This window comes from Halichoerus grypus, chromosome 15 (assembly GCF_964656455.1).
Source record: "Halichoerus grypus chromosome 15, mHalGry1.hap1.1, whole genome shotgun sequence".
Lineage (NCBI taxonomy): Eukaryota > Metazoa > Chordata > Mammalia > Carnivora > Phocidae > Halichoerus > Halichoerus grypus.
Genome location: NC_135726.1, coordinates 16,863,667 through 16,884,572, shown reverse-complemented (window position 1 = coordinate 16,884,572; position 20,906 = coordinate 16,863,667). Strand labels below are relative to the sequence as shown.

The 20,906-nt window shown below is 44.4% G+C and overlaps 1 protein-coding gene and 1 long non-coding RNA gene across 3 annotated transcripts in view; one reads left to right on the top strand and one right to left on the bottom strand.

Annotated features, from left to right (window-relative positions):
* TANGO6 (transport and golgi organization 6 homolog) overlaps window positions 1-19,029 on the top strand; it is a 185,713-nt gene extending 166,684 nt beyond the window's left edge. For both annotated transcript variants that reach the window (XM_078062515.1, XM_078062516.1), the window contains exon 18: window positions 18,359-19,029. In XM_078062515.1, the coding sequence (XP_077918641.1) occupies window positions 18,359-18,535 (177 nt within the window). In that variant the 3' untranslated portion in view covers window positions 18,536-19,029. The remainder of the gene's footprint in view (window positions 1-18,358) is intronic.
* Window positions 11,408-15,174, bottom strand: LOC118533924 (uncharacterized). Its single transcript, XR_004916426.2, has 3 exons — window positions 15,114-15,174; window positions 12,360-12,538; window positions 11,408-11,905 (listed from the first exon to the last, which is right to left on the bottom strand). It is a non-coding gene; the product is annotated as an uncharacterized LOC118533924 (long non-coding RNA).
* Window positions 19,030-20,906: the final 1,877 nt, after the last annotated feature.

The window sequence follows — 20,906 nt, the reverse complement described above, 5'->3', positions numbered from 1 at the left end:
GAGTGAGACTCCTGGGACTTTCCTTCTGCCCTGCAGCCTGATCGGAATCGATTCTTCCTCTGATAATCAGATGGGCCTCTGGGTTGCATTCAGAAGTGGGTTGTGCACTTCTCTTTGCTCGGTCCTCTGGAGGGAGGCGTTCTGACCAAGTGTACCCTCCTTGGGGTGACATGAAGTGACGGTTAGGATTGATGCTCTGGAATCTCTTCCAGCTCATTGCTCATCGCCCCGTGGTTTGTTTGCTCTTAGCAAATCTGCTCTGAATAAATTGCATGTTCTCTGAGGTTTAGTGTTTAATAATAATATAACATTTATCAAGGGCTTATTGTATGCCAGGCAAAGCACCAGGTTTTCACATTCATGATCTCATGGAATCCTCCTAATAACCCTGTGAGATAAATATGCTTATTAACTCTATTTACAGGCAAGAAAATTGAGGTCCAGAATGTTTACATTTAAATGCACAGGTCAAACAGCCAGTAAGAGGTAGAACTGAGTGCAGATCCAGGCTGCCTTGTTGCCCGCTTGGCTGTTGGGATGGAACTAATTAGAACTAGCCTGAGATACTTGAGGAAGGGGTGAACTGTTACAGGTATATTGGGACAAATTCGCGTTCCTAGGACTTCTGTTTCCTTAACCACTGCACTTTCTTCACCTCTGTAATTCTCCAGGGCTGACAGATCCTCGGTCAGTCGGCATGGTAAGGGAACTGCAGCTGGAGAGGTCTTTCCAAAATGCAAATCTGCTGAGATCCAGTCCCCAGATAACCTTTCTACCCTGGTCCATGAGATAAAGACCAGGCTCCTTCACATGACACATGAGGCCCTTTATGTCCTGGACCCCCTCTCCCAACTTCTCTCTCTTCCTCTTCCGTCCTTCTCTTCAAAGGCCCTGACAGCCTCGTACCAGCCCCAGATCATCTGCATACTGTTTCCTGCCTCCACATCTTCGTCCCTACTGTTTCTTTTGTTTTTAATTAAAGATTTTATTTATTTATTTGAGAGAGAGAGAGAGAGAGAGCATGTGCACACACACTGGGGGGGAGGCAGAGGGAGAAGCAGGCTCCCTGCTGAGCAGTCCTTACTATTTCTTATGCCTCGAATGCCTTCTTTTCCCTTCACCTGTCCATCTGGTAAGCTTTTATTCATCCTTTAGGAATCTACTTAGATTTTACACTCTTTGTGGAAAAGCCTTTCCTGATTTCTCAGGTAAAATTAGTAATTGCAGGGCACCTGGGTGCGCAGTCACTTAAGGGGCCAATGCTTGGTTTCGGCTCAGGTCCTGATCTCAGGGTGGTGAGATGGAGCCTGGGCAGGCTCTGCACTCATTGAGGAGTCTGCTTAAGACTTTCTCTCCCTCTGTCCCACCCCCTCCCCACCCTGAATCTCTCTCTAAGATAAAGAAGTAAATCTTTTTTTTAAAAAAGTAATAATCACTTCTCCAGGCTCTGCAGTACTTTACATATCAGCTCTGGACTACAGTAGATATTGTAATGATTTGTTCATGTCTGATGTCAACAGGGGACTGTTAGCTCCTGAACACACCAATCACTATTTTTTTTTTAATTGTGGTAAAAGATACATAAGACAAAATTTACTGTCTTAACCATTTTTAAGTGTACAGTTGAGTAACTTTAAATATATTCACACTGCTGTGCAACAAGCACCACCACCCATCCACGGAACTCTTTTCATCTTGCGAAACTGAAACTCTGCACCCATTAAACACGAACTCTCTGATTTCCCCTCCCTCAGCCCCTGGCAACCACCATTCTCTCTGTCTCTGCGAATTTGACTGCTCATTCCATTCACTTTTCTATTCCTCAGATCTCACACAGTGCTTTGCACAAAATAAGTGCTTAATGAATGTTTGTTGAGAGAGTGCATGAAATCTTTTCTCCAAGAGGCATGGAACACATCTCTTCATCTCTTTGTGCCTGCCTTTATGATAAATAGATTTCCTAGATCTTAACCTGGAAATTCTGAGATTTCCACGCTCTTCCGGTGTTCAGGTTTCCCAAGGGCAGAAGTTGTCCAAACAAGTTCTCGTTAGGAGGGAATTTTACCTCCCTTTCCTTAGAAACGCCTAACGTTTTCATCACAGTTGGGTTGCAGACATGCTGTCCCCAGATCAGCGGGAGGAGTCCTGAGGCAGAGTGACAGGATGAATATTAATGTGCCGCCAGAACCTTCTACATTTCAAAACTTGGCTTCTTGACACACACACACACACACACAAACACACCATAGATACACTATTTATGTACTCTCTATATAGCAGTGTGTGTGTGTATCTGTCAAAATTTTAACACATGTATTTCCTTTAATTCCTCCCGTCTGGGCAGAGGTTTCTGCCATAATTCCAGCCAACCCAGCAACGGAGGCAGCTGCATTCATTTTATCCTTTCATTTTCTTAAAGAACGCATGTTGGTAGCTTACAACTTTCTCTGTCTTCAGAATCGCACTTTGTATACACATGTTTAAGAACAAATTTTTAAAATATTTTGGAAAAAAGATGCAGTGCCAATTTGTGGATCAAAAATGATTTTGATGGATGCCTGGCTGGCTCAGTCGCTGGAGCATGTGACTCTTGATCTTAGGGTTGTGGGTTCGAGCTCCATTTTGGGTATAGAGATTACTTAAAAATAAAATCTTTTTTTTTTTTTTGAAGATTTTATTTATTTGTCAGAGAGAGAGAGCACAAGCAGGGGAAGCAGCAGGCAGAGGGAGAAGCAGGCTCCCTGCCAAGCAAGGAGCCCGATGTGGGACTCGATCCCAGGACCCTGGGATCATGACCTGAGCCGAAGGCAGATGCTTAACCGACTGAGCCACCCAGGCATCCCTTAAAAATAAAATCTTAAAAGAAAATGATTTTGACCCTATCCCCTTTCTGGAAAATAAAAACCTGATTGTTGATAGTTAAGAAAATTCCAAGAAGTGTAATAGGTTATATCCAAATCACGTCACCCTTGTTCCTGGCACTTAGATTTTTCCCAGGCACTGTTGTTACTTTCGAAACCATGGCATAACTCTTAGTCTCCTACCCACTGTTTTTTCCTAACCTCCCACACTACTGCATCCTGGCTGCTTATTAGAGTCACCTGGAGAGCATAAAAATCATAAAAATAAATTAAAACTTTTTTAAAAGTCCTGAGTCCCAGCCCCTATGATTCTGATTCTTAGGTGTGAGGTGGGGGCCCAGCCATGTTAAACATTCTCCAGGGGACTGTTACGTGCAGCAAGGGTAGAGAATCCCTACACTAGAAAGATGGGGTTGCGCAGAGGCAAAGTCTGGGCTTTGTAGCCAAGCTTCGGTGTGGGTGGCGGGGGGGTCCTTTCTCTGGTCTAGTCCATGCCATGTACATATTAGTGCATAATGCAAAGCCCACCAGGGCCTCTGATGTGTCAGTGACTGGTTTTCTCTGGCCTTTGGTCTAATTCTCTAACCTTTTGTTCCTGAAGCATCTTGCACAGAGCCTAGAATTCCATTGAGCAGATGCCCTCAGGAGAGTGACCTGTCCTTCCTCTCTGGGCGACTCAAGCTAGACCTGAAGCTGGGTGACCTGGCTGAGCCTGGGGTGATGTGGGATGTCCTAAAGCAAACTGGTGGCCCAAAGGAGAGCCAAACCTTAGAGTCAGCCAGGAGCCCAGTTACGGCTCCCCTCCTCCCTGCCCAGGCTCCATCCAAATAAACAGCGTTGATGGTGCAGGGAAAAGGTCACATTTTCTCCACAGCTTCCTCTTGCATATTGGATTTGCTAGTAACTGCACATGTTTAAAAGCAGAGTTTGCAGAGTGAGACTTCACAGATGCAGGTTTGAATTCTAGCTGTGTCCTTGAGCAAATCACTGAAACCATTCTAAGTCCCCTTCCCCTAATTTGTTTGTTTGGTTTTTTGTTTGTTTAAGTAGGCTCCACATTGGAGCCCAATGCGGGGCTTGAACTCATGACTCCAAGATCAAGACCTGAGCTGAGATCAAGAGTTGGGAGCTCAACCGACTGAGCCACCAGGCGCCCCTACCCTCCCCTAACTTGTAAACTGGGCCTAATAACACCTACCTCATAGGATTAAAGGAGATAATGTGTGCGAAGGGCTTAGCACAGTGACTGAAACATAGTAAACACGTAGTGAGCCTTCTGCAGGCACAGTCTAATCCCACGTGGGAGGCATTAGGCACCGGGAGGGGACAGGCCGGGGCTCCCTCAGCAGGGTGTCTGCACGGAGGGCCTCCAGGGCCAGGAAAGTGGAGCCCTTTCCCCACACGAGGTCATGGAGTACAGTTGGAAAGCTGGGACTGTAATCGCCTTTTAAGGACAAAGCTCCCGATCTCCTCTCCCACAAGCCGCAGCCTGCTGCCTTTGCACACACTCCGGCCATTTTTCCTGCCTTCTTTGTTCTATTTCCGTGCCTGTGGGGGTGAAGGAAAGCTGCTGCCTTCCTCAGGTAGCTATTTAGAGACATTCTGAAAGACGCGGCCGCGGTTGCTCCTAGCGCCCAGCAGTGCGGCTCCTGGCCGTGCGGCGGCGCCCTCCACGCCTCGGGCGGCATGCCTCCGCCTGAGCTAGCCCAGGGGCACACAGTAGGTGTTGTGTAGCTAAGTCCGGTCGCCTACTTTTTGTCTAGGGCTCCTGAGCTGCCACCCCTACCAGGGGTTAACCGCACTGGCCGTCTTGCTCTTTGTCCCTCAACTGCCAACCTGCGTACATACCTGTAGCATTTTTGGCACTTGACCAGTTAAAATTTTTCTCCTTATTCTTCACTGAAAATCGCGCGTGATACTCCCTGCATCCCCATCCCACCCCTTCTCCAATTTGCACTCGAGAGACCCTCGCCGTTTAACAGCCAGGCCCAATCTAGAAAGGGTAAAAATGCCATTTATCTCTAGGTCTAACAGAGAAAAATACTTTAGAAATAAAAAGGGTTTTGAAAAGCTCAGTAGCCTCTGGTTAATCATAATGCTACCCTGAACTTCAGCATGTTTGAGATTCTCTGTCAGGCATGGATAGAAATCTCTTAGACATTAGTAATCCCGTCTTTCTTTGCCGACCTTCCCCTCGCTTTCAGTGAGGTGTCTCAAAAGCCCAGACTTTCTATTTGAATCAGCCCTAATTTCTTTTTCATACACCCATCAAAGTGAAGGTTTGGGTTTTATCAGTAAAGCATTTATTCTTCTTGAGGCCAGAGCTCCCTGAATGAGGTCCAAATTGTCTACCTCCATTATGCTTCTCCAATGTATTTGTTTCCTGCCCATTATCTTAGAGAGGCTGCTTGCCTCCAAGACCTCAGAGCCTGGCTCCTGTCTGCTTGCCCTGCAGAGTGCTTTCTGGTGCCCCCAGCCCTGCGGAATAGCGCGGTCAGTGTTCCCAGTCGTCTGGGACCCGCGCTGGCCCCGCTTCTGCACTCAGACTGCCTTAAATCTCTTTACCTCCTCTTACATCTTTTCTTCTAATTCCTCTCCATTTATTTGTCTTCCTGACATCTTTGTTGTGGGCCTCTGCTCTCTTTCATTTTCAGAGTCATGCCTTTCCCCTCATTTTCTTGGCCCCGTGGTGGTAAACCCAATTATTTCAATGTCAGAGTAATAATAGCAACAATACTTTGAATTATATATCCCTTGGCTTATCATAGCAGAGTACTCTCACACGAATTATCTCTTTCGATCCCACAATCAACTTGTAAGGTAGGCAGTGTGCTTTCTGCTTCCCCCTTCGGCAGAGGGAAAATAATAACCACTTGGAGGGGCAGAATAGCGTAGTAGTTAATAAAGAACTTTGGCCCCAAGCAAGGCTTGGAGTTTGAATCCTGGCTCTGCCTGTTACTGCTGTGTGGCCTGGGGCAAACTGGAGAGGATAATGGTACCCCCCTCATTGTGTTGGGAGGATTAAGTGAGTGACTGTAGATGAGATGCCTAGAACCATACCTGGCACATAACAGTTTTTATGTAAGGATTAGCTATTGTTATTAGACATTCATTTATTTATTTGTCAAAAATTTACTACACGCCAGAGCTGCCCCACGCCAGGCTCTGTCCTAAGCCTCACTGAGAGAAGAGTAACAAGAAGGACACGGAGATTACAGTACTTGTCGGGGAGACTGACAAACCTCCACTTATTTAGCACTTACCATATGCAAGTCTTTGTGCTTGGATCTTTATAGACATTGACTCTCATTCTTACAACAACCTTAAAAGGAGGCAGTGTTATCCCCATTTTACAGTTGAGATCACTGGCGTTCTGAGAGCTGAAGTCGTTTGCTCCAGATTCCCTGGCTGGTGATTGGGAGCATCATCATCCGCCTCACCCAGTTCACCTGCCTCCGGGCCATTAGGGTCCTGGGATCGAGCCCCGCATCGGGCTCCCTGCTCAGTGGGGAGTCTGCTTCTCCCTCTCCCACTCCCCCTGCTTGTGTTCCCTCTCTCGCTGTGTCTCTCTCTGTCAAATAAATAAATAAAATCTTTAAAAGAAAAAAACCAGAATGCTTAGCAGAGCCTCCTGCACACGGTTTGGGAAAAGGTGGCTGAGTTGTGCTCTGCTGATGATCCTTGACTCTCTGTACTTAGTCCCATCTGTCCACTCTCACTGCCCTCAGCCACCAAGTCAGTCACTCGTCTTAACACCAAGGCACAGTGGTCAAAATGAGGACCCTTAGTAGTTGGCCTGTGGCTTCCACAGATTCCTACTACACCGAATGCTTTAGTCTAACGTGTTGTAAACAGAACTAGTTGGATTCTGGGGTCTCCTCCTCTTCTGGGCCCCAGTCTAGAGAATCTTTTTGCCTGCCAGGCCGGTTTCCACCAGTAACTCCAGTCTCGGCCCCCTTGTTCTCCTGTCTGCCCTACCTTTTATTTCAACGTCTAACTTCCCTGGTTCTGTCCTTGTGCCCAATATTTATTAGCCACAAAGAAGCCACATCTGGTGGGTGATAGGATTGGGCAGAATTGAGCTTGCTTGCTTTCTGATCTTTTTTGCCTCATGTGTTGGTTCTATGGGGAGATTGAATTTCTAAGTACAGTTAGTGTATGGTGGCATTTAACTTTTTTATCCTTTTGTATTTAGCAATCCATTTTCCCCTTAAATATGAAGAAATTATAGATGGAAAATCCTCTGCTAGATAGCATCTTTGTAGAGTTTTTATTTCTGTAAATGTCTTACTTGTGACCATTCGTGTTGTGTCTTATCGATCCCATATGATAACAGAAGAATAGCAATTTCATCCACCTAATTTCTATTTGTAAAATCACCTTGAAGTATAAATGACTTTTAAAATACTAAAATAGGGCCGCCTGGCTGGCTCAGTCAGAAGAGCAAGAACATGTAACTCTTAATCTTGGGGTCATGAGTTCGAGCCCCATGTTGGGTGTAGAAATTACTTAAAAATAAATAAATGAAACTTAAAAAAAATAAAATACTGAAATAATTTTTGAAAACTGTAAATGCATCTACTAATTACTCAATGTCTTTACTAATGGAGCTTGTGTTAGGTAGTTTTTGACTAGAGACCTTTTTTCATTCCTCTTTCAGATATTCTGGGCTGTGGTTATATTGTTTTTGTGATCATGTGGTCATATTGCTTTTATAATCAAATAAATAAATACATTTAGGAATTAAAAAGAAGAAAGACACTTGCCATTTATTTCTTCTTTTGATCTCAACTCATAGATATAACAACCACTTCTAGGATGTTCCAGGTCAAGCTCATTGAAAGAGTCAAACACTGTTTTCCTGCTTTCCCATTGAAAGTGCACCTGTGTGCCCAAGGCAGTCTTTTGCTCACACCATTTCCTTATTAGTATGGCCTGCCTCATCTGGTCTTTTCTAAGCCACATCTAACCCTAAAGACTGCCCTTGTCCCTGAAGTATCAGCTGTGTGTGCTTCAAAGAAAGGAACTGGTACCTGGAGAAGGGGTGTGTGTGTGTGTGTGTGTGTGTGTGTGTGTGTGTGTGTTGTAGAGGCCACTTTTAGGCAACAGGCTTGAGCACTGGATACCTGAGTAAGGGAAAAGGGCCCACAGTGACCACTGGGCTGAATGCAAGCAGGCTCATTAGACGACCCACCTCAAAATATCCATAAGCCCTAGGTGGCCAATGGGCTACTTAGAACCTGGCACAGGTACCAAAAAAGGGAAATCCCATACATTCCCATACCTCCTCACTTCCCCTCCTTAACAACAGCACAACCCCCCCCCCCCCCGACTCTTAGCAGACAGTCTCTCCTTTGCTGTCCTGCCCATGGCTCCCTTGCAGTGTATTCAATAAACTTCTGTCTCCTTTGTTCTGCCTTGGGTGAATTCTTTCACCACCTGCGTGTGGGCCTCCACCCAATCGGGTCCCATTGTGTTGTGCGCCTGTGTGTACGTGTGTGTGTGTGTGTGTGTGTGTGTGTGTGTGTGTTGCATGTGAGCTCTAAATTCTTTTAAGAAAACACCTGAACCCCACCCCTTTCCAAAGACTTTTCAGACTAAGAATCTGAGTACTTGTTTACGATATCCGTGGTCTCTGGGTGGCTCAGTCGTTAAGCGTCTGCCTTCGGCTCAGGTCATGGTCCCAGGATCCTGAGATCGAGCCCCGCATCAGGCTCTCTGCATGGGGCTGTCTGCTCCGCGGGAAGCCTGCTTCTCCCTTTCCCACTCCCCCTGCTTGTGTTTCCTCTCTCGCTGTCTCTCTCTGTCAAATAAAAAAGCTTAAGGGCGCCTGGGTGGCTCAGTTGGTTAAGTGACTGCCTTCGGCTCAGGTCATGATCCTGGAGTCCCAGGTTCGAGCCCCACATCGGGCTCCCTGCTCAGCGGGAGTCTGCTTCTCCCTCTGACCCTCCCCCTCTCATGCTCTCTCTCTCTCTCTCAAATAAATAAATAAAATCTTAAAAAAAAAAAGCTTAAAAAAAAGATATCCCTGGCCTAAGAACTTCTCAGATGGTGAAAATGTTTCTTTCAACCACCAGTGAGAAAAAGCTAAGCCAGATCTCCTCTGGATGAGATGCACCCATCCCCACTCACACCTGTACTCCCTCTGCCTTTCCCTGGAGTCCTTGGGCCTCGATGCAGAGGGTGGGGGATGAAGAGCAGGTGTGTTGAACTCTTAATGAAAGGTTTCCTCCGTGGGATTGCCTACATCCTGCCCACCACAGTGGCTCCTGTGAGTAACTTTACCTTTGAACTCTCCTGTATTCAACCCCTGATCCGTGGGATTTGGTGACAATCCCCGGCTGGCAGGAAGCTTTGATCCTTGGGGAGTCCAGAGGAAGTCCTTGTGATGTGTGGGATCCCCAGTGTTCCAGGGATTGGGAGGAAGCCTTTCCAGGATGGGTTGCTAAAATCAACCCATTAATTAAGAAGGAGCCTCTGCCTAACACTCAGTTACCCAAAAAAGGAGATCCGGTAACTGATAACAAGGAGCTTAGCGCCCTCGAGTATGAAGTGGGGTTTGAACAAGCATTATTGTTATTTTAAGGACACAGCAGTGCCAAGGGGACAATTCCTACCCACACCAGGAAGGAGCAGAGTATCTTAACAGAACAGAATGCCTTAGAACCTCCCTTTTTAACAAGTAAAAGCTAACCCTATTTTGAACGTTAGAAGGCTCTAGCAAAAATTCTCAAAGATATTTCTGAGTAGGTGAAAGATTCCTCTAGAAGAAGAAAAAAGATGACCTTGTAAAAAACAGTGGGAACTCTAGAATTTCTCTGTAAGAGACACTTTGGGCTGAACGCCATTGGAAAGAGTGTCAGGAGACTTGTCTTTAAATTATGTTCACATAATAAGCAGGCCAGGTTTGCTTAGAATCTGCATTTATTTGAGGTGGCTTGAAGCTGAGGGGACTTGCTAAGGCTTCCCCGAGCCACTCCGTGGTGCCACCCTTTGGCTACAAATAAAAGTCAGAGTGAAGCCCCTCTCAGTGAAATGTTCTCCCTCCACCCACCTCGACAGGCAGAAATCACTTCCGTTGCTTCCACAGAAGTGTGGAGCTTATCACTTAGGCGATCATACTGTCTGGGGTGTGTGTGTGTGTGTGTGTGTGTGTGTGGTGCGTGTGTGTGGTGTGTGTGTGGTGCGTGTGCGTGTGTGTGTGGTGCATGTGTGTGTGTGTGGTGCCTGCGTGTGTGTGGTGCTTGTGTGTGTGTGGTGCGTGTGCGTGTGTGTGGTGCTTGCGTGTGTGTGGTGCGTGTGCGTGTGTGTGTGTGTGTGTGGTGCGTGCGTGTGGTGCGTGCGTGTGTGTGTGTGCGTGTGTGTGTGGTGCGTGTGCGTGTGTGTGGTGCTTGCGTGTGTGTGGTGCGTGTGGTGCGTGTGTGTGGTGTGTGCGTGTGTGTGTGGTGCATGTGTGTGTGTGTGTGGTGTGTGTGGTGCTTGCGTGCGTGTGGTGCGTGCGTGTGTGTGTGTGTGTCTGCCTGCCTCCCCGCTTGGCTGTAGCTGCCAGAGGGTAGAGTTCATGCATTATTCATCCTTTCATCACCAGCACACTGCCTGGGCACGAAGTAGGCCCTTAACAATGATTATTGGATGAGTGAGTAATCATGAGGCAGTAGCTCTAGGGAGTCATCCTCTTCCAGCAACCATCTCTCCTTTTCACACTGCCAGCCTCGAGGAAAGAGAGGTTACCAAAGGGCAGTGGGGGTAGTGCCCCCCGCCTCCCCCAGTCTGCATGCGCCGGTGCTAGGAGACCCACTCCCATTCCATCTCAGCAGCTCCCTGAGAAAACCCAGAAACAGCTGCTCCACATTTGGGCAGCATCTCTGTGAGCTTTGCCCACAGTATCTGGGCACTTTATTTGGCGACACTAGGCAAGGAGCAGTGAGAGTTGTCTGCAGAGCCATCTGTGTAATATGTGGGGCCCAGTGCAGAACGAAAAGGTGGGATACCTGGCTCAGAAAAATCAGGAAAACATGCTGTTAATGGTATATATATAGAAAGTTTTTTCCTTTCTTTCACAATTTTTCTCTCCCTCAATTTGTCATTTTTGTATTATTTGCTGTTAATGTTGTTCTAAGTAGAGAAAATTTTTTTAACATTTTTTTTTTTTTAAGATTTTATTTATTTAACAGAGAGAGCACAAGCAAGGGAAGTGGCAAAGGGAGAGGGAGAAGCCAACTCCTCAATGAGCAGGGAGCTGACTCAGTTTCTGCTCAGTTCATGGTCTCAGGGTCATGAGATCAAGCCCTGCATTGGGCTCCACACTCAGCACAGAGTCTGCTTGGGATGGTTTTCCCCTCCCTCTCCTTCCCCCTGTTCCTCCCCTGCAACCCCATTCCAGTGTGTGTGCGCACTTTCTCTCTCTCTCAAATAAATAAATAAAATCTTAAAAAAAAAAAGCGTTTAACTCATGTGGAATCATGAAAATTACACAAATTATATTCTGTAGCTTATACACACATACATATTTCCTTCTCAGCAGAACAGTGGAAACTGCACAAAACTAGCTCAACTGCTTTTATTTTTCTTCTTGATATGTGCACATTCTGTCAACGCTCTTTACCTTCAGTTTACTGGTGAATAACAAAGGACTGAAAGGAACAAAGAACTGTGTATTGTCCTGTTTCCTGTATATCATCAATTTCAGAGTAAATGGCTGGCTCAACATGAAGGATATTATAGGGTACCTTACTCATCCATGTTTCTTAGAAAGCCATTGTCTTCTTTCTGTGTTTGAAGCAAGTTCTGGTTCCAGTGGAAAGTGTGGCCTCTCGGGGCTGTCCATGTCTCCGTGTGCTCAGTCCTGAATATAACAAACATGCTGCCCTTCTTCTGGCTTCAGGTCTTGCTGAACTCCTGCACATTGTGCGTCCCTCAGAGTTCTCTGCCCCTGGGGCATGGCGGATGCTGCGTGCAGGACGCACCGGCAGAGAATGGTGGGCACACATGTTGGGCATATCTCATCTGCTCACACTGACGCTCCTCTGTCCCACTGTACTTCCCTTAAAAAATACAAATCCAAAGATACAATTATTAAGAAGTTTAAGATAACCATAGCATATCATTGAACCAAGCATGTGGCCCTCTTGACTGGGGGACCTAATGTGACTGCTCAGGTCACCCACTCATGAAGCGAGCCTGAGCCTGGTTGTCTGGCACTGTTCCAATAGATGTTCTTCGAATTTTTAGTTTTTACTGAGTGAGAAACTGACCAGGAGTAGCATGCATATGTACGTGCCTTCTTCCATTCAGAAATTTTTTAGGTATTTGCCATGTACCAGTCACTATCTAAGGTATTGGGACTACACCAGAATGAACAAGGCAAGATATGGCCTCAGGGTCAATATTACATGTCATCTAGTGAGGAAAACATACTTTTAATTACACAATAAATATTTAAATTACAACTGTGATACGAGTTACAAACAGAACTACAGGTAGGGTAGAAAGACTTACCTAGATGGGAGTTAGAGAAGGCATCCCTGAGGAAGTATTTTAGGCTGAGGGTGAGTAGGAGTTGCAGGGTGAAGAGGAGGCGAAATAGTCTTCCAGGCTGAGGGAACAGCATATGCAAAGGCCTTGCGCTGAGAAGGAGCTTTGCTCAAAGAAAGAAAGAAGGTCCGCCCCACCGGCACCTGGAACACAGGGGACAAGAGGGAGACAGGCAAGTTGCCTGGGGGGCTTGTTTTATGTGCCCCTTCTCCCCTACCTTCCTCTTTCCACTCCCCAACACCCATGCTGTTCAAGAATAGCAAAAGATGGAAAAGGCTCTTTCTCTATTCTTTAGCAAGTCCAAGATATGTGATGCTACATGCTCAGCATACTTGTGTGGAAAGCTCAGGGGACTTCAGGCCCAGTTCCTGTACAGTTGACCCTTGAGCAGTGCAAGGGTTAGGGATGCCCACACCCCACTCCCACCCCAGTGCAGTCAAAACTCTACGCGTAACTTTTTTTTTTTTTTTTAAGATTTTATTTATTTATTTGACAGAGACACAGCGAGAGAGGGAACACAAGCAGGGGGAGTGGGAGAGGGAGAAGCAGGCTTCCCGCGGAGCAGGGAGCCCGATGCGGGGCTTGATCCCAGGACTCTGGGATCATGACCTGAGCCGAAGGCAGGTGCTTAACGACTGAGCCACCCAGGCGCCCCAAGAGTCAAATGCTTAACGACTGAGCCACCCAGGCGCCCCTCCATGCATAACTTTTGACTCCCCAGAAGCTTGACTACTGATAGCCTACTGTTGGCCAGAAGCCTTACTGATAACATAAGGGGTCTATTAATATATCTATTAATATATATTCTATACGTTATATATATTACATACTGTATTCTTAAAGTAGGTTAGAGTAAAGGAAATGTTCGTAAGAAAATCATAAGGAAGAGAAAATATATTTACAGTACTATATTTGTCAAAAATATCACACATAAATAGACCCATACAGTGCAGACCTTTGTTTTTCAAGAGTCAACTGTACTTGTTACCCACCGAATTAAGCATTCCCTATCATTTCTGCTCCCCATCTCCAGTTCACTTCCTGTTCCTAAAATGTAACCTCTGTTTCCTGTAACCTCTCTTTATACTCTCTCTCTGCTCTGTTAGGACACTTACTGTATTTGTTCTGTATTCTTTATTTATGTGTATGACTTACCATCCCCACCAGACAGTGAGCCTTTCAAGTCAGGTTCTGTATCTCTTCTACCTATTAAATGGCCTTATGGAAAACCCTTGCCTAGTAGTTAATTCAGTTAATCAAAAAGCTTATTTATTCTTTAGTAGGTAATATGTTCATAAAATACAATATTAAAAAGGTACAAGAGTGTATAATTCTCCCATATCCCTCTCCAGTTACCTTCCCTGGAGGCAGCCAGTTTTTGTTTTTGTTTTTTAAGATTTTATTTATTTATTTGACAGAGAGAGCACAAGCAGGGGGAGTGGGAGAGGGAGAGGCAGGCTTCCCGCTGAGCAGGGAGCCCGATGCAGGGCTCCATCCCAGGACCCTGGGATCATGACCTGAGCCAAAGGCAGATGCTTAACCGACTGAGCCACCCAGGTGTCCCAGGCAACCAGTTTTTTAATTTTTTTTTTTTTCAGAGACAGCCCATGTTTATAGTACATAGGCTATAATATATATTTATTACAAGGTTTCTATGAAAAGCCACAAAAGTGAAGAAATGGATGAATGTCTACATTCTCCTATTTCTTTTTTTCTGATCTTCCTCCTTTTTGGAAATTATACATTGGCATAGACTTCAGGGTACAGCCAATGCTTGAAGTTCCAAAGTACAGAAAGGGGCTCCCAGCTGGCCCAGTCAGTAGAGCATGTGACTCTTGTTCTCAGGGTCATGAGTTCAAGCCCCACATTGGGCATGGAGCCTACTTTTAAAAAAAATGATAAAATAAAAAATAAAACAATCCTTAAAAATAAATAAAGAAAACAAAGTGGTGAGAGAAAGTCTTAGAGACCATTTGAACCAGTTATTGTCAGAGATGCTGCATATAGTGACATAAACCCAACGATTCATGTGAGGTGGCACTATTAGTAAATAGAAACAATACAACATAGCAGAGTGCTTAAGATTATAGGCCCTCTTCTAAGCAAAATACAAAATCCAGAAACCATAAAGGAAAAATTAATAAATTTAACTACATTGGGGTGCCTGGGTGGCTCAGTCGTTGGGCGTCTGCCTTCGGCTCAGGTCGTGATCCCAGGGTCCTGGGATCGAGCCCCGCATCGGGCTCCCTGCTCTGCGAGAAGCCTGCTTCTCCCTCTCCCACTCCCTCTGCTTGTGTTCCCTCTCTCGCTGTGTCTCTCTCTGTCAAATAAATAAAATATTTTTAAAAATAAATAAATAAATTTAACTACATCAAAAGTGCAAATTTCTCCCCTGGAAAAAAAATTTCACAAAGAAAAAATGCCAACTATGACAAACAACATTTGCGACTTATATAATAAATAATAGACCTTTTTTTTTTATATACAAAGAGCTCTTACAAATCAGTAAGGTAAAGTTCAGTTACACATACCAGAAACAATATGTAGTTTATTTATTAGATGCAAATTTAGAACAGCATGATGTTATTTTTCACTTAGCAGATAAGCAAAGATAAACAATTTACAGTACATAGCACTGACGAGAATATAATGTTATGTGGAGATGTAGATTATTGCAACTCTCTGGCCACATCTGTCACAATTTTATGTGTGCATTACCTTTTGACCTAGAGATTCCATTTCTAGGTATTTGTCCTATAGATACACTTGTTCATGTCTGCAAAGACAGAAAGGCAGAGTGTTTATTGCAGCAATATTTGCAATATCAAAAGGTAAAAAAATGAGTTTCATTGGCAGATAAATTGTGTGACATGAATCCTATGCAGGCATTTTTTAAAAAGTATTTCTGTATGTGCCAAATATACAAAAGATCTTCAAAATATAATAAGTCAGTGGGGATGATGGCATATAACAACATAAAATATAATTCTGTGGTTTTAAAGCGGGGGGGAGAAGGCACATACATATGTATGCTTATAAATACCTAGAACATTTCTCAATTAAGCATGATATCCTCTGAGAAAGGAAACTTAAGAGCCTGGAGTAGAAGAGAGACTTTTTTTTTTTTTAAGTAGGCTTCATGCCCAATGTGGAGTCCAGCGCAGGGCTTGAACTCACGACCTTGAGATCGAGACCTGAGCCGAGATCAAGAGTCAGACACTTCAGGACTTCAAGCTCTATTACAAAGCAGTCATGATCAAGACAGTATGGTACTGGCACAAAAACAGACACATAGATCAATGGAACAGAATAGAGAGCCCAGAAATGGACCCTCAACTCTATGGTCAAATAATCTTCGACAAAGCAGGAAAGAATATCCAATGGAAAAAAGACCGTCTCTTCAACAAATGGTGTTGGGAAAATTGGACAGCCACATGCAGAAGAATGAAACTGGACCATTTCCTCACACCACACACAAAAATAGATTCAAAATGGATGAAAGACCTAAATATGAGACAGGAATCCATCAAAATCCTTGAGGATAACACAGGCAGAAACCTCTTCAACCTCAGCCGCAGCAACTTCTTCCTAGACACATCGCCAAAGGCAAGGGAAGCAAGGGCAAAAATCAACTATTGGGACTTCATCAAGATAAAAAGCTTTTGCACAGCAAAGGAAACAGTCAACAAAACCAAAAGACAACCGACAGAATGGGAGAAGATATTTGTAAATGATGTATCAGATAAAGGTCTAGTATCCAAAAATCTATGAAGAATTTATCAAATCCAACACCCAAAGAACAAATAATCCAATCAAGAAATGGGCAGAAGACATGAACAGACGTTTCTGCAAAGAAGACATCCAAGTGGCCAACAGACACATGAAAAAGTGCTCAACATCACTTGGCATCAGGGAAATACAAATCGAAACCACAATGAGATACCACCTCACACAGTCAGAATGGCTAAAATTAACAAGTCAGGAAACGACAGATGTTGGCGAGGATGCGGAGAAAGGGGAACCCTCCTACACTGTTGGTGGGAATGCAAGCTGGTGCAGCCACTCTGGAAATGGAGGTTCCTCAAAAAGTTGAAAATAGAGCTACCCTACGACCCAGCAATTGCACTACTGGGTATTTACCCCAAAGATACAAATGTAGTGATCTGAAGGGGCACCTGCACCCCGATGTTTATAGCAGCAATGTCCACAATAGCCAAACTATGGAAAGAACCTAGATGTCCATCGAAAGATGAATGGATAAAGAAGATGTGGTATGTATATACAATGGAATATTATGCAGCCATCAGAAAATGAAATCTTACCATTTGCAGTGACGTGGATGGAACTAGAGGGTATTATGCTAAGCGAAATAAGTCAATCAGAGAAAGACAAGTATCATATGATCTCACTGATATGTGGAATTTGAGAAACAAGGCAGAGGATCATAGGGGAAGAGAGGAAAAAATGAAACAAGATGAAACCAGAGAGAGAGACAAACCATAAGAGACTCTTAATCTCAGGAAACAAACTGAGGGTTGCTGGGGTGGAGGGGGGTCGGGGGATGGGGTGGCTGGGTGATGGACACTGCGGAGGGTATGTGTTGTGGTGAGCGCTGTGAATTGTGTAAGACTGATGAATCACAGACCTGTACCCCTGAAATTTATCAAACTCAACACCCAAACTTGTTTAAGACTGATGAATCACAGACCTGTACCCCAAATTTATCAAACTCAACACCAAATAATACATTATATGTTAATAAAAAAAATTTAAAAAAAAAGAGTCGGACACTTCACTGACTGAGCCACCCAGGCCCCCCTCCCTGAGACTTATTTCTTAATGTGTACTTTTTTCTACTGTATTACCTTTTCAATAAAAATAAACAAATAAGAACACAGGCTCTGGATGTTTAAAATCTGGCTCCCCCATTTTTTTAGCTGAGTAATCTTGGGATGTTATATAACCCTCTAATCTTCTATGTTTCATCTGTAAAATGGGGCTAATATCTTTCTCATAAAAATTGGGTAATATATGAAAAATACTTCATACAGTACCTGAGGCAAAAATAGTAGCTTTTGAGGCAAAGAGCCCTAGACCAGAAGTAATTTCACAAGGAGCCGTAGACAAGTCATGTGACCCCCTGTGACCTAGAGTCTTCAGTCTCTAGTTTGGCCAGCTGATCCCTAAGGCCTCTTACTTGAGTTTACCTGTTCTTTTGAAACCTGTTTCCTGCTAAAAGTTGTAACTCCAAAGCCAGGAGGATTTTGGAGGAAATTAGGAGCTCTGGGGAGTAGGTGCTTTGGCACCCTCCTAGTTCCATACCAGAGCCTAAGATGAGAGGACTGGACGTGAAGGATGGGTGTGGCTCTATCTACAGAGCCTTCCCTTGTTTCCTGTTGCAACCTTGCAGTTGAAAAGTAAAATTATAGTGACTTGAAGAAGGGCATGGAGATGGAACTGGGGTGGAAAATTTTTAAAGCAGTGGCAAGGAAAGGCATGCTTGCTGAAGAGATAGCCTTCTGGGTCTCATAAGATAGATGTGTGCAGATGGGTGTCCGCAGAGGGCTTTGTGGGACCTAGAGAGGAAGGTGCTGGTAATTATGCTCTGCTGGGCACCGTGGGTCACCCTGTCTGGGCACCATGACCTGTCTGTGGTCCTGAGTTCTGTGCCATGCTTTGGGACTGAACGAAGGGGCCTGGGATCTCTACTTTGGCCTGGGGATAAAAGGGAGTAGCAGCCCCCAAGGCCAGTGTAGTGAGGTGTCAGGGGTCATGAGAAACCCAAAAGGAAGCCTATCTCAGTACAGCTACCCTCCTTCCATCTGAGAAGGCCATGCATAATCTTCTTCAGGGAGCCTGTGAGTTTCCTCACAGAACTTCTCAGGAAGGAGACGGTAGATAGGTCGTTCTGAGAAATTTTGGCACAGTAGACAGATCGTCATGACGCTGTCTCTCTCATACAGGTGCTGAGGGATGTCCTCAAGGATCTCTACCACCTGCTGAAACACGTGGTGCGCTTGGAGCCTGATGACGTGGCCAAGCTCCATGCCCAGCTGGCCCTTGAAGAGCTGGATGAGATAATGAGAAATTTCCTCTTCCCACCACAGAAGCTGGAGAAAAAGATTGTGGTTCTGCCATAGACCTGGCTCAGAGGACATCAAGGAGGGATGGCTTTATGTCTCTGGCCGTTTGCGTCTTCAGGCTGACCTTCCTAAAGCATCTATTTAGCCGTCCTGCACCCGGCCTGAAGCATGTGTCCTTAGAAGACAAAAGATTACAAATCTCATTTATCTACACATTTTTCACTGTCCTATAGCATTTAGAGAAAGAAGTCTACTTGATGGAAGTATATTTTTAACACGACTGGTAGAATTTGACTAATGGACCCTTCTTTTCTTGTCACTTGAACTGAAGAGGTTGATCACCCTCCTGAGTGGTACATGTGTCACATATCTTGATATTCTTCCGTGGTGAGACTGTTCTTCCTTGTGATAATGAGGAACAGCCAGAGCTAGTCATCCTCGGCTGCTCAAGAGGCAGATCAGAGCACAGAAATGCATTTGGAGGCAGGGAGGGGAAGGAAACTGTTATCAAAATAGGCAAAATGGAATAAAATTATTTTAGCTAGAAAGAACAGGTCTGAATCTGGTCTTCTGCTATTGAGCTGGAAAGCTGTGGCATTGAGGAGGATTTCATCTCCAGAAAAGAGAGTCGAGCTGGTTGAATCTTCCAGAGATGAAGGGTAAGCCCTTTGTTTGTCCTCCTGAGCTATTTTCTTAGCTCCCTCTGCTACTGTTTTCATTAAGTTGCCCTAATTATAGGACAAAAGAGCCACAAACATCTCAGATGAGAGAGTTCATATCGTGCATTCAGTCCTCTGCTCCTTTAGGGAGGAATGCTTAGACAATGGGTTGATTAAACGTGTACTGGAAAGTGTGTAGCATATTGGTGACGTGATGCCAAGTTTATTGAAATCATGTCAGATGTAGCACTGTGGACTCCTCTTTATTTATTTATATATTTTGGCCACTGAATTTGATTGCAGCTAAAAGAGAAGACAGAGGGGCGCCTGGATGGCTCAGTTGGTTAAGCGCCTGACTTCGGCTCAGGTCATGATCTCAGGGTCCTGGGATCGAACCCCGCATCGGGCTCCCTGCTCAGCGGGGAGCCTGCTTCTCCCTCTGCCCCTCCCCCTGCTTATATTTTCTCTCAAATACATAAAATCTTAAAAAAAGAGAGAGAGAGAGAAAAAACAAAAAGGAGAAATAGGCTGACTGCTTCGGACGAACCCTCCCTGTTGTCAACACCTGGACAAGGCTAACCCAGAATTTCTTGACCAGTCCTCAGCTTTGTGGGGCTAGGTAACAGAATTTTATCTCCACTGCCTGGGGTAACCAGGCCTAGGGCAACCAAAACACAACTTCCCAAAACTCATAGGTGACTGAAGGCATGTGTACAAGCATGCCCATTTGCCACTTAACAACAGGCTATTTCTCTTTGGCCAGATTACAGATGCGGTTCTTAGCTTAGAACCTTTGTGGTGGGCATTCCTTTAAAGTGGCCTTCTTACAGATTTGGATCACAAGCTAGCTTAGTAAGCAAAGAATTAGAACAAAGGCAATTAGATGTTTTTGAGAAATACTATCATTAGCTAGGGTAGCTGGATTTGTTTCCCTTCTCCAGATCAGGATGTCTAGAAAATCAGTATTGGGGCTTTCAAATCAGAGAAGAATCTCCTTTGAACCAGCTGGATATACCCTAAAAATTCTTGTTTCTTGGCCTATCTTTAACTAGACTCCATACAATGTACTTCGGATATCAGATTGGATATGTTAGATGATTGGATTAACTTACAACTTCATTTGCATTAAATGCATTCCAGTTCTGAAGATAGATCCTAATTGATCACCTTGATTAGACTGAGAAACTCTAGTCTCAAAACCTATTCTCCTAGGGAGTGCCTCAAGAAGCATTCTAGTCTCTGTATCTCCATTTATAAATTGCCTCTTAATTTGAATTATTTGGCAAGTGGCTAAAAGCATCTGTTCTTTATTGATTTTGATGGATTCCATTTCAGAGAGTGACTTTTCTGACCTTGTTACCAAATTCAAGGGAAAGACACCATAATGTTAACCCTCCTAAACATGACCAAAATAGTAAAAAGTTTCCAAATTTATATTTACAAATATATTTTAAATAAATATATATTTATTTTTTAATAAATATGGATATATATATATAAATATACATATATATATATCCATCCTTGGGAAAGAGCATGAGAATTAAGAACTTCAGGATAGGGACGCCTGGCTGGTTCAGTCAGAGGGGCGTGTGACTCTTGATCTTGGGGTCATGAGTTCGAGCCCCACGTAGGCTATAGAGATTACTAAAAAAAATAAGTAAACTTAAAAAAAAAAAGAACTTAAGGATAATAAAAATATAAAACTAAAAAAAGGAAAGAAAGAAAGAGACACGGAATTCCATGGCAGGTGGTAGGAACCACAGTGA